The following is a 13,688-nucleotide window of genomic DNA, read 5'->3' on the forward strand; positions in this document are numbered from 1 at the left end:
AAATCAATTAAATTTTGAAGCAGCAGTACTTTTAATTAGATATCAGCAAGCCCCCTCCTACTTACTACAATGAAATGACCACCAAGCCCCACCCTACTTACGACAATAAGTTTTATACTAAAGCTAGGTGCCCTGACTGAAGTTCAAGGTCACAGCTAAATGTAAATCTAGACCGTGTACAACAGAGTTTAAAATAAGAGTTTGCTTCAATAAATTCGGCAAAAGATTTCTTATCACTTTAAGATATATGCTGAGAACCAAAGTCAGACCTAGAAGTCACTTCAATGTGAAACATTTTTTTAAAACCATTTCCACGTCCGCTTTCTACTATTTCACATCATAACACAACAAATGGAGTCACGTATTATCTGAGTTATACTGAGTATATTCAGTACATTTCCATAAGAGTCCATATAGATTTACATATAATGGACCAACGACGTAATATTCATTTCAGATACAAGGAAAAAAATCAAACCTATTACCTAATACATTTCCTGCCAAAATAAAACTAACATGTTAAAATAATACATTTATAACCAGACATATTCATCCGATGAAACCTAAAAATAAATTTTTGACAATAAAATTGTATCCCTATTAATTTCAAGATGGCGGCCTAATGATAACTTCCCTTTAGAGGCTATAAACTCCTTACACTTAACATGGGAGTCCCACTGGAGGCTATATTGTCGTCCTATACTAATAACATTTTGACGAAATAACTAGACAAAGAGAGACGTACCAAATAAAGCGAAATACCATCTTAGAACGCGAAAGTTCCCCTTAAAACGAGAAAAGTTTTCATTATATTAAGAAAGTTTTAATTTCTCGCAGTAACATGAAATTATTTTATACCCACTTAAATATGACCCTATGAGTCTTACCTACTCTAATTATATCAAATATTCCTTTTAGTATCCACATCTGTAGCACTGGTCTATCCCCGTTACTCATCTCGCCATCCTATTTATTTATTTATTTATTTATTTATTTATTTATTTATTTATGTATTTAGTTTGAAGGAAAGGCTAACCATTCTTACTTATAAACAGGAAATAAATCTGTATAAATATTTGCGTGACATTAAATTGTGATTGCAAAGTTATCATATACGTTTAACATAATATCTTTAAAATAAAATATTACCCGTATCATAATTTTGACTGCATTCTAACGTTTAGTTTTATCACTGCTGCTGCACATCAGCTGTGTGCGCGCGCGCATGTGTGTGTGTGTGTGTAGAAATAAATATTAAACAACATCGATATAATAAATATCACTATTGCATATGAACAATTAAAATTTATGATATAAAAATAATTTTTAGATAAATATTTAAGTTTTTAACAAATATTTTATACGAATTTGACTAAACTGTTGAAATCTTTATTATAAATTTGAGGCGTCTAATGCAATTACCTTTATGACATAAAATATTTATTAAAATATCATGCAAACATTTCCGAATAATATTAAAACGGCGCTTTATAATAAATGACTGAAAAAACATTAAGCAGAGATATTTTGATATAAACAACGATCTTGTCGGCAAATAAACTCGCTTCTTTCTTACATTTGTTTAGTTATTATTTACTTATTTTTTAAGTTTAACGAGAAAATGTGCATAATATGTAGTCATGCAAATGAATAATATAAAAAAATTAACATATGTAAAACTTAAAACATCCGACTTTCTGTGTAATATCCAGTTAATGTATTGTATATGTGTTCTGGGTTTTCTTCCTCTCATTCAGTCATTGTTTATTTATTTTATTTGCTATCAAGCATATTCCGCAACTGTTCCTTGGTCTTTTGTTTATTTACAGATATTTGTACTCTCCAAGATTTACGTAAAACTCTCAAATCAATTAACTACTTTTCTTGAAATGTTTTACATAGTTATTAAACACTGTCCCAAATACATAACTGCGCATTAGATATATTTATTTTATATTCTATATAAATATAAATCTTCTGCGTATTTCAATCAATCAGATGACGAAACTACTTTGGTGTACATCAAGGTTGTGACAAAACAGTCACGTAAGTTTGTGCTATGTAGCAAGCATTTTAATCATGCCACTGAGAGCATTGTTCAGGTATATTCTTTAATATATACAATTTGTTTATTTCCTTTTATTTAACCAACCTGCGTGATATCGGTTATTTTCTTTCAAACAATCTTTTCTGGTATGACCTTAGGTAATAGAGGTCGAGTATCTATTTTCGATAGGCACCTGTTTTCCAGGAACTGTTGCGTGGTATATCGTTTTCTTTATAAGATTACCAATAAGGTTTATTTGACATAAACTATGTATCTGAATCTTCATTCGGTGTAGGGTCTAGCAATGCTTTAGTTACTGGTAAACAGTGATCCCTTTTGGCATGGCTCAGCATGAGAGCGAAAATTTGTTCTACGCCTTTTTTTCTTTCTTCTGACATTAGCCTAATGGTAGCGGAGAACAACTGTTTAAGGCATGATTGTGCTGGAGCGTCAGCTACTTTAATGAGGCGAATTATCAGTCCCCATGCTAATAATTAATACATTTTATTTCCACTTACCTTTGTAAGCGAACGGTAAGTATAATCACTCTTTTGAGCCATGGCAAAAAATCCTTTAAAACACTTTTATAGTATTAATCCCAGGCAGAACAGAAGACATTTGTATCCAGATTTGAATTGCTGACACATGCAGGGACTGCAGCATCACCTCAAATCAAGATTAACACGTCTTAACATTGTAGCAAAGCCGATATCACATGGAACTGACTGATGCAGGGGACAGTTATGATTGGTTGCTCTTATCTTATGATAATGCTTTCCACATGTGTTAGCAGGTGTGATGCTTGTCTGACAATACAGCTAAGCCACTTGTGCATGATGGTGACTTTCATTTTTTCTTTTCTTTTACAAAGCATCAATAATTTCAACAACCTTAAGCTGTGAGATTTATTGACACTGCTGATTAATTAGGTAGTTAAAATTAATTGGTTTATAATTTTCTGGGAGAAACTTTCTTTGACCACAATATTGTTTGTTGCTTGGTTGTGTATGCTGGTGAACTGAGGAACATCTGTCAGCTGTTGTTGAACCTGGACTAAACATCACTGGTATGCTAGATACATTGAAAACAAACACAAAGATGATTTAATGGAATTGTTGTTGATGGTTCAGTGATAATTAGAATTGCAGTAATTGGTCAGTAAAGAGATTACATAATATTGAGCAGTGATCAAAGTGTAGTGACTGACTATTAAGATAGTTGAAATGAAGACTTTAAGTTCAAGTGTAGTGATTGATTATTAATATAGTTGAAATGAACACTTAAGTTCAAGTGTAGTGATTGATTATCAAAACAGTTGAAATGAATGCTTAAGATCAAAGTGCAGTGATTGTTAAGATAGTTGAAATGATCACTTAAGATCAAAGTGTATTGATTGATTATTAACACAGTTGAAATGAAGACTTATGATCAAAGTGTAGTGATTGATTATTAATGCAGTTGAAATGAACGATTAAGCTCAAAGTGCAGTGATTGATTATTAACACAGTTGAAATAATCACTTAAGATCAAAGTGTAGTGATTGATTATTAACACATTTGAAATGAACGCTTAAGTTCAGAGTGCAGTGATTGATTATTAACACAGTTGATATGAATGCTTAAGATCAAAGTGCAGTGATTGATTATTAACACAGTTGAAATAAACACTTAGGATCAAAGTGTAGTGATTGATTATTAATACAGTTGAAATGATCACTTAAGATCAAAGTGTAGTGATTGACTGTTAAGATAGTTGAAATGATCACTTAAGATCGAAGTGTAGTGATTGACTGTTAAGATAGTTGAAAAAAATACTTAAGATCAAAGTGTAGTGATTGACTATTAAGATAGCTGAAATGATCACTTAAGATCAAAGTGTAGTGATTGACTGTTAAGATAGATGAAATGATCACTTAAGATCAAAGTGTAGTGATTGACTCTCAAAACAGTTGAAATGAACACTCCTTCCTTGCTATCCAATCATCGTATGATAATTAATCTACACCTTGGCTTATCAAGCAGATATTTCTGTGCTTCAGTTCATTTCATATAAAATTTGAACACTCTTCCTCCATGATTGAGACAAAAGAAGCACACAACTTCAAATGGACTGATAAGTAAGCAGTTATCCACTGCCATTCTTTGTTTGTACAAATACATTTCATGCAAATATACCTATAATGGCTTCCCTCTGGTATGTAGTCATACTTTCAATGTTAAACTTCCCCAGTATCCTTTTTTAAGTCAGTTGTCAACACCATTTTTGGCCAGTGTACAATGTACCACTATTACTTGCTATTGGTTAGTTGGCATTACATACTAAGGGATGCAACCCATGAAATCCAATAGATGTTGCTAGGACAAAGCACTAAGGGGGCAGGGGCCAGTTTTTATGTACAAATTTTTAATGCTGCAATCAGTGACCTAGTATAAAAAATCATAAAAAATAAAATACACACATGAGGTCAAAAAGGTCCATAGTTTTGGATACCTATATTAAAACAAAGCATAAGAATATTATCCACTTGACCAAAGAAGTCAATGGCAGTTCATTGCAGAAGAAGTTTTTGCACCCCATCCCCAAATTTTTACCTGCAATTTTCATGTCCGAAGGTCATTTTTGACATCATGTGATGCTCACAGTGCAAACACAAGCCCTTTTCCTAGATGACAGTCCTGCAAGACATTATGTACTAAACAGGCTTATGCAACTGAAAATAGTTGTCATCCAAGCCATTTTTGAGATATTCTACTTGCCCAAACCCATGTGTTTACTGCTATGGGAGGCTAGCTCTTCTTCTAGCCGACTATTGGTATTTCACTATCAACATACTGCAGAGCAACTATGGAAAGTATACATGCCTGACATCAATTTCAAGAACAACACAAGCCTGAAACACCTAGTTCACAAATATATCAATACCTTTAATAAATAATAATAACTGAAAAAGTCACACCACAGCCTTAAGTTAAGAAATTTGCCAGGGGTCAATTTATGAAACTAGACCCTGCCACCTAAAATATCTGTTCGATCTGGCAAGGTGTAGATCGGGTTATCATATTGGAACCATGGCTAGCAAAGATGGGACTCTTAGTTAGCAGCTTGTAACATCTTTTTAAATATAAATAAAGAAGTAGTGATGAGACATTTATATCTTGAAGAATACAACACGTCATGCTAAAATTATTAAATCAAAATCATGTTTATTTAGCAGTAAAACCATGTGGGTAAAGAAATTAGTGAAATTATGTAAAAATGTTGGGAGTCATACCAATGTTATGTTATATCCAAATTCATTTTGTAATGAAGTGTTATAATGAGGTTTCACTGTGCAGTCAGAAATTGCTTTCTGAACTGAACCAGCTACCTTTTTTTGCCAGAATCTATGGAAACTTATAGTACACTCTGATCATGTTCCAGAATGGATTTGTTCTAATCATTCTAATTATGATCTATTATACTATTATAGGGGTCATTGTGTTGGAAATTAAAAGAAAAGTTTTGCACAGTTTGTTTCTTAACTGATTTTGGATAAAAAAAATAAGAAAAAACCTTCATAAACTCACTGTGCACATTATTATATACATCTATATTATGTGTGTTACATTTCATGATTATTGATTGTAAGTCATTGAGTAATTAACTATATTCAATATATAATTTTGTCAAGAACTATATTAAATAACTAGTTTTGTCCTCTGGATTTGTTTGGAAAACTTGTTATTGTGGCCTTTTGACATTTAAAGGTGTAGAAGATATCTTGGTGATGAATTTGATGGGATTTGAGTTCAACTTATTGGTGTCCCCTAGAAAAATCATGTCATCTTTTTTTAAGATTGACTGGCTGTTAAAGAATCTGACTTTGTTGAAAAGTTAGAATGAGTTCTAAAATGAATATTTGACCCTCATCTAGGTTCTGATATTGTATCTTGGTTTTTATTTTTGTTGTAAGGGATGTTCTTGCCCAAGAATTAATTATTCCTGTATTAAACATCGTCATAGTGGAGTCATTTAGTTGTGTTCAGTTATTATTTGAGAGGATTTTTTTATTTCAATTATTCATTGTAATTACTAGGTGCTCATAACTTTAGGACCAAGTGACTATTTTGGAACCACTCTGGTGGTCTACTGGTTAGAGCATCTGCCTCAGATGCAGGAGGTCATCAGTTGGATCCCCAGCCGAGTCATACCAAAGACTTATAAAAATGGTACTAACATCTGCCTCGCTTTGTGCACAGCATTAAGAGGTTAGTGTTAGGACTGGTTGGCCTGGTTTCAGGATAACATCACTGAGTGGGACATCATGCTACATGTCTGCGGCATGATGCCCCAGTGCTAGACATAACAATAAACTGCCATATTGCAGACATCATAGCGATATGACTGAAAAATTGTTAAAGCTACGTTAAAAATCCAAATCACACACACATCACATTATTTTGAAATTAATGTGAATTCATTTAAAGAAATTTTGGATTATATTATTGTGAGACAGCAAGACTGTTAGCACATAAAACTATTCCGGACTATTGGCACATCAGCACAATAGATAGGACTTCATTCAGAACATGACTGGAACTCATTTGGAATACTCGATACCTTTCGTTCTGGACTTTTTAAGATTTCATTTACTATACACTAGGTTATTTTTAATTTTTCACTTTGTACCGTATTCTATGGAAATATTTATTTGCTGAATTTTACAGAACTTGTTGGTTTTCACTCATAAGTTAATACCTTAGAGTTGTAACAACATGCTGTAGTAAAGTTAAATCATACTTTTATGTTGCAATATCAATTCTCATTTTTCAGATACTTGTAAATGTATAAATTGATATTATGTCCGTATTGAAAATTGTCTCAGATCTTATTTAATGTGTTATAAAATTAGGATAAAAAATAATGTACTAACATGACTTTACAAAAATATGGGGTGCATTTAAAAATTGGTTTTTTTTGAAAGAGTCTGGAAACTTAATGTGTCCAAACATGTGTGCAAAAATGTTAAATACAAACAACAAGAGAGTACCATTTTTTGAGGATTGTTTGATGTTATGGGAAGGAAGAAAGCTATAGAAGTTGAGATAGCTTAAAGGTCAAGTTCACAACAACTTAATTTTAGAAAAGCACTTTGAATATTATACTTGTATTCTAAGCCATCTTGTTTCATTAAACTTGTTTTTCATTTCAAGCAAGATGTCTTTGCAAGGAACATATTTCTTTTAGGGTTTAAAGATCACTGTGGCATACTCTTGGGCAATAGGTGTGTCATATTAATCGTTAGTGCAGAACCACATATATTAAACACAAGGTAGGCACATGCTAGTGTAATGTATGTTAATACAGTGGAACCTGTCTTGAAATAGCACCCCTTCTGTCAAAACATAATGGTCTCTCATAACAGGTCATAACACTATATAATCAATAAATCTGTACATGGAGAACCTGGTCTCTCAACATATGTGGTCTCTCATAACACAGGTCTCTCAAGACAGGTTTTACTGTATGAATTCATTTATTTATTGTGTATCAAGTTTGATTCTTTTGGGGGGAAAATCATGTTTTTGTCAGTACTTAAATGTACTGTATGGATTGGGGGAAGGGGTTTTCTTAGAAAGATCATTCTATATTGCAGCTTTAAATTTGTGGTTTGTAGCAAGAACATTATGAAAATTGACACCTCATCTAGGAAATTCACATGCCAAGTAAAATCTACTACAGTGGAACCTGTCTTGAAAGACCACCCCTTCTGCCAAAACTTAATGGTCTCTCATGACAGGTGGTCTCTCATAACAGGTCATAACACTATATAATCAATAAATCTGTACATGGAGAACCTGGTGTCTAAAGATAGCTGGTCTCTCATAGCAGTGGTCTCTCAAGACAGGTTCTACTATACTTTAATATTGAATTATGTAGCTAACATATAGTATATTTTTGTATAACATCAGTCAACAACATTTTAATCTTTTTATTTTTATTTCCAGGTACCTTTCAAACAATGAGCAAGTCATACAGCGGGTAAGTTCCTTGCCTGAAATAAAGATTTAATTCAGTTTTGTTTTGAAATGTAATGAGTTTCTTAAATTGAGTTTGCATATTACTCCATGCATTGCATTAAGTTTTATGTTAACCCATGCATGGCATTAAGTTGGAGTTAACCCATGCATGGCATTAAGTTTGAGGTAATCCATGCATGGCATTAAGTTTGAGTTAATCCATGCATGGCATTAAGTTTGAGTTAATCCATGTATGGCATTAGGTTTGAGTTAACCCATGCATGGCATTAAGGGTACATGAGTTATTTCGTTTTCTTCTTTTCCTTTTTATCAGATTGCACAAACAGCTGATTTTTCCTGTATAAAAAAAAATAATTTTTTAAAGATGTGTTCTTCCAGCAACATTGTCTGCTCTCACCTGTAAAACCACCAATGAGGAAGACTTTTCTTGCCAACCGGACTGAGTTATCTTTGGTTGTTCTCTGGGTAGATATATCTATCTTGCCTGTCTGATCTGTTGAATCAGATTTTACCAGTGATTATGACTTTGTTATTTTGACCAACCAGAAAAATGTTCATTAGATTTAGCCTTGGCTGTTAGATAACTCAGTTTATGTTTAGGAGCACAGTGTTGAATGCTATTTTTTGATCCACTATACTATTGTGTATAATAACCCTATTCCAACCAGCTTTGCAGACACTTGACCCCTTTACTATTATGTCTGTTTGTTGTGATGACTTACAAAATTCATGCTGATACACATTTTGATTATAATTTGAACTTAGTGAAATTCTTCATACGTTCTTATGATTTGTGTTGTTCTAATGTAAAGTTGCCCATATTTATTCGACCACTTCTTTTATCAAACTGTTCTGTTTTGGAGGTAAGTAGATTTTGCAGGTTATCAAAGTGTTCAATTTTGTTGTTCTTGTAAGTTGTCAAACTCCTCAGTTTTGGAGGTAAAGTAGTTCTTGCAAATAGTCCACAAACCTATAATGTCCAGAAGGAAGCTATACAGTTCTTTTGGCTTTTATATATATATATATATATATATATATATATATATATATATATATATATATATATATATATATGTTTCAAAATAAAACATATTTATGTGTTAACCAGGAACATAAAATTAAAACTTTGTATCTAGCACAAATATAAACTCCTAAACCACCTTGGATTGTATTTACAATACTAACCACACACTTTACAACAAGAAGTTATTCAAAAAACTAAATTTATAGTTCACCTAGCTGTAAAGTCAAGGGAAATTATGGATGGCCCATTGCACAGTGTGCATTGTCTTTCACCAACAACTGGTATTTTCAACTTCTTGTAAACCACTGACCAGATAATATGCTGGCAATAAGGTCTCTCAGGTTGTTACAGATGATTATGATCGACAATGAAATATAGCCTGGCCACTCAAAAGATCTGAGCAGAATTTAACCAAATTTGACAGTATTCTGACAACAAAGCCTTTCAGATTTATACAAATGATGCCAATATGCCAGCAAATTTTGCCACCATTACTAAACATATAAAAATATTGAAGTGACTTCATTGGACAGCATCCAGCAGTCAAGGCTTGCAATTTTATACAGATGTTGGCTTTCAAATATGTTCACCATGACTGAGAAAAGAAAAGCCTTTAAACAACTTCTTTTCACAAGCCACTGCTGATAACAGAATTGGACCAAAGCATTACTGGTAATAGAATTGTAAATATTTTGACACAGAGCATTACCGGTAATAGAATTTGATAAATCTTTACACAGACCATTACCAGCAATAGAATTGGACAAATTTTGACACAAACCATTACCAGCATTAGAATTGGGCAAATTTTGACACAAACCATTCTAGCAATAGAATTGGACAAACATTGACACAAACCATTACTTGTAACAGAATTGGACAAATTTTGACACAGACTGTTATCAGCAATAGAATTGGACAAATTTTGACACAAACCATTACTAGTAATAGAATTGGACAAATTTTGACACAAAGCATTGCCAGCAATAGAATTGGACAAATTCTGACACAAAGCACTGCCAGCAATAGAATTGGACAAATTCTGACACAAACCATTGCCAGCAATAGAATTGGACAAATTTTGACACAAAGCATTGCCAGCAATAGAATTGGACAAATTCTGACACAAACCATTGCCAGCAATAGAATTGGACAAATTTTGACACAAACCATTGCCAGCAATAGAATTGGACAAATTCTGACACAAACCACTGCCAGCAATAAAATTGAACAAATTTTGACACAGACCATTGTGGCATAAAGACTTTTAAGATTTATACACATGTTGTCAGTCCACTAAAAAATAGGCCACAGTTATTAAAGATTGAAAATAATTTAAAACAACTTCTCCAGAATCGATGTGATTTTGACCAATATTCAGGTTAAAGCATTCTAGCAAGAAGGCCTTTCATATTTGTACAAATATTATACCAATCTACTATAAAATTTGTCTAAAATTAAAATACCAAACTTAAACTGACTTCTTTGCAGAATGTGCTTTTCAGAATTGGCCAAATTTGAAAGAAAGCATCCTGACATAAAGGCCTTTCAATTTTTCACACATAAGGCTGATCTAACAAAAAAATGGACAAATTTTTATCAAGGGCAGTCAACAGAACTTGACTAGATTTTGCAGAAAGCATCCTGAGACAAAGGGGTTTTAAACTTTGCATAAGTGATGCTGATCAGCCATGGTTGATTGTGATGAGAACAAAATTTAAAAACCTTTAAGAAGGTATCATATTGGCAGTTAGGTAGATGCCAGCCAGTTGAGTGATCTCAGATCCACTTGGGCCTCTTATTCAAATTTTTTTGGCATGCACAGACACTGACTGATGCAGTCTATATTGAGGAACGATATTTACATTGTTTCACACAGTTTTCAAATGTTTTCTTCAATTTCTGAGTTACAACCGAAAAAAAAGAAAAAACTCAGAATAGACTGTCTCTAATTTCTCATGTCGATTAAATGCATGGAGAAAGATTTCATTTTTTTTATTGAGAAGGTTTCAGTTTTTTCATTATTATCATTTTTACTGTCTCAAATCTGATTAAATAACTTAAGAGTGTATTTGAAAATATTGGGTGTCAATTTGGGGTACATTCAAAAACAATCTATTGCATTCCATGGTTGTTGGGAAATCATTCAGCTTTCTTTCGGTGTGGTGATGTGATGATTGCAAAAGATTATGATTGCATTGGCCTTTATTTGCTGGTACCAAAAGCAAACTTAGTAGAACTGATTAGGTAATACAGAATCACTTTCAATCCATCAAAGAAATTGAACTGGCTCTTATTTATAAACTGTCTATTAGATCTATTTGTGCAAGGTCCCACGTTGTGTTTAATGCAGTATCATATCCAAACCTTGTTTTATTTTTTTTTGTTTTGCAGATTGCTGACAGCTACCCAATGCGAAGAGCAGCACAGATAGCAGCATATTTGGTTCATCGAGGAAAAGAAGCAGGTTTGACGATTTTTTTGAAATTTTGCAACCGAGTTATGTCAGATCAGGTTCATGTAATTCTTGACAGAGTAGGTCATGCTACAAATTAGGGTCTCATTTAGTCCCATGAAACAGCCCACATATCTGTATTGGTATTGATGTGTGGTTTTGGGTAGAATGTCAGCTATTTATAAAACATTGACATTATAGCTGAAGATTGCTTGGTTTCTTAGCAGTTTGGGTTATAACGTTCGTGTCTGTATAACATGCAGTCTTTTTTTAACCTCATTTCTTGTCTTCATTAGGAGGTGCATGTTTGAATGAAGAAATTTTTTTTTGGTCCCCAGTTAGATCTGATGTAACCGCTCTGGTGGCCTAATGGTTAGTGCATCCACCTCATATGCGGAAGGTCACAGGTTTGAACCCTGTCCAAATCGTACCAAAGACTTATAAAAATGGTACAAACAGCTGCCTTGCTAGGTGCTCAGCATTTAGAGGTTAGTGTTAGAACTGGTCGGCCTAGTGTCAAGATAATGTGACTGGTTGGGACATCATGCTATATGTCTGTGGCATGATGTCTCGGTTCTAGACATCACTATAAGACTGTCACACTGCAGGCATAATTTGAAGTTTACTTGGTCCTAAATGAAATTATGCCAGTCCGTCCTCCACGATGGCTATTTAGTGGAAATCATTGTTGTTACCACACCTCCTAGTTGGATTTTCATATTGACATGGAGTTTTCACCAAGGAGCTCTTATGAGATCTAGTTGGTCCTGAATGGAAATGATGCAGATCTAACTTCCAATATGGTGGCCATTGGATGGATGGATGGTCATATCAACATGGGGTTTTCACCAGACTTATGTAAGTTATGAGTCTATGCTCTTAAAATAAGTAACAGAAAAGAGCGAAAAGCCAAATGATTTGTAAAATTCAACAAATAATTTATTCCTTAGAATACAAGTGAAAATTAAATCCCAAAATAATCCAAGAATTTACAGTTACAGGGCCTATTAATTTAAAGTCCTGACTGAAAGTTTAACGCAATGCATGTTAAAAATATATGTGCATAGCTACTTCAGTTGAAACCAGAGGCATCCGAACCTTACTCTAGGCAGCTCATTTTCATCTTGATAGTAGGGTGGGTTTGTGAAGATGCAGGATTATATTTGTATTCCTCATGATTCCAGTAATTTGTCTTGTAAAGACTTTATGGTGGAAAACTTGCAGCAACATGTGTCATAAAATGTTTTTTCTATAAAATGGAAATAGCATTTTTAGATCTCCTTCAGCATAATTGCTCAGATTGAATGACTGAATTTTATATTATTATTTTGATTCTTTTTATTTTTAGGTCAAGAAAATTTTGAAAAATTACATGCATGCTCACAACAAAAGGGAAGAAAACTCTACTCCTTTCTAGAAAACTTCAAGAAGCAGGTCCAAGATGGGATGAAACAAATAGAAGAGAACAATAGAAAGAAATGATAATTTTGTGTACTTAGGTGCTTACAATTGTAAATTAATATGTGTAATTTTGTTTTAAGAATGTGATGATACATCAGAAATGTTTCAGAGGATTTTCAAGAATGAAATGGTTTATTTTAATTATGAACTCCAAGTAGAAAAGGCTGTGAACTATAAAGAAATACCCCAATGTAAATAAAATGAAGTGAGACATACTTTTTCTTGTTCATTATTCAACCCCGATTTATTAAATTCAAATTCAGAGTTAATTTCTCTTGAATAAAACTTTTGCATAAGATCTGTTCAATTTAATTGCATCTTGCGGAGAGGGAAATCCTTTTCTTTCTTTGTTTTTCTGTATAGGTGGGGTTTGAACTGTAGTTTCTCTGCATTTTTCTGTACAATTTTCATTCTTTCTAGTTGTGGTACACTTTTAAAAACTTCGCATTCCCATCTCTACAGGTAGATTTGAATGAAATAACTCAGATCATAGATTTATAAGTTTCAAGTCATAAACCCTTGGGTTTTTTTTGTTTGCTACATAATACCCAGTAATTTCTTCAGTTTATGATAACCTTGTCCATGTTATGTACATATTTTATAACGAATGTCTTCTTACCCCCAGTTTGTGACTCAACATTTTGGGACTGGCTTGCATTTTGTATGCAGTGAAGTTATCAG

The 13,688-nt window shown here is 33.1% G+C and overlaps 1 protein-coding gene across 1 annotated transcript; it reads left to right on the forward strand.

The window, feature by feature from the left end:
• The first annotated feature begins 1,962 nt into the window (after positions 1-1,962).
• LOC149791258 (protein NCBP2AS2 homolog) lies at positions 1,963-13,222 on the forward strand. The gene is made up of 4 exons (XM_089969748.1): positions 1,963-2,102; positions 8,035-8,068; positions 11,486-11,558; positions 12,895-13,222. Exons 1-4 carry the CDS (start codon positions 2,080-2,082, stop codon positions 13,026-13,028), a joined length of 264 nt encoding a protein of 87 aa, XP_089825874.1. The 5' UTR covers positions 1,963-2,079; the 3' UTR covers positions 13,029-13,222.
• The last annotated feature ends 466 nt before the right edge of the window (positions 13,223-13,688 follow it).

Source organism: Sinohyriopsis cumingii, chromosome 9 (genome assembly GCF_028554795.1).
Source record: "Sinohyriopsis cumingii isolate HCF-2022 chromosome 9, ASM2855479v2, whole genome shotgun sequence".
Lineage (NCBI taxonomy): Eukaryota > Metazoa > Mollusca > Bivalvia > Unionida > Unionidae > Sinohyriopsis > Sinohyriopsis cumingii.

Bases quoted from the DNA above. Each gene is read 5' to 3' on its own strand.
- LOC149791258 (XM_089969748.1), top strand. From the start codon at position 2,080: ATGCCACTGAGAGCATTGTTCAG. The intron at 8,069-11,485 runs GTAAGTTCCTTG...TTTGTTTTGCAG, and splicing joins ATGAGCAAGTCATACAGCGG to ATTGCTGACAGCTACCCAAT. The intron at 11,559-12,894 runs GTTTGACGATTT...TTTTATTTTTAG, and splicing joins TCATCGAGGAAAAGAAGCAG to GTCAAGAAAATTTTGAAAAA.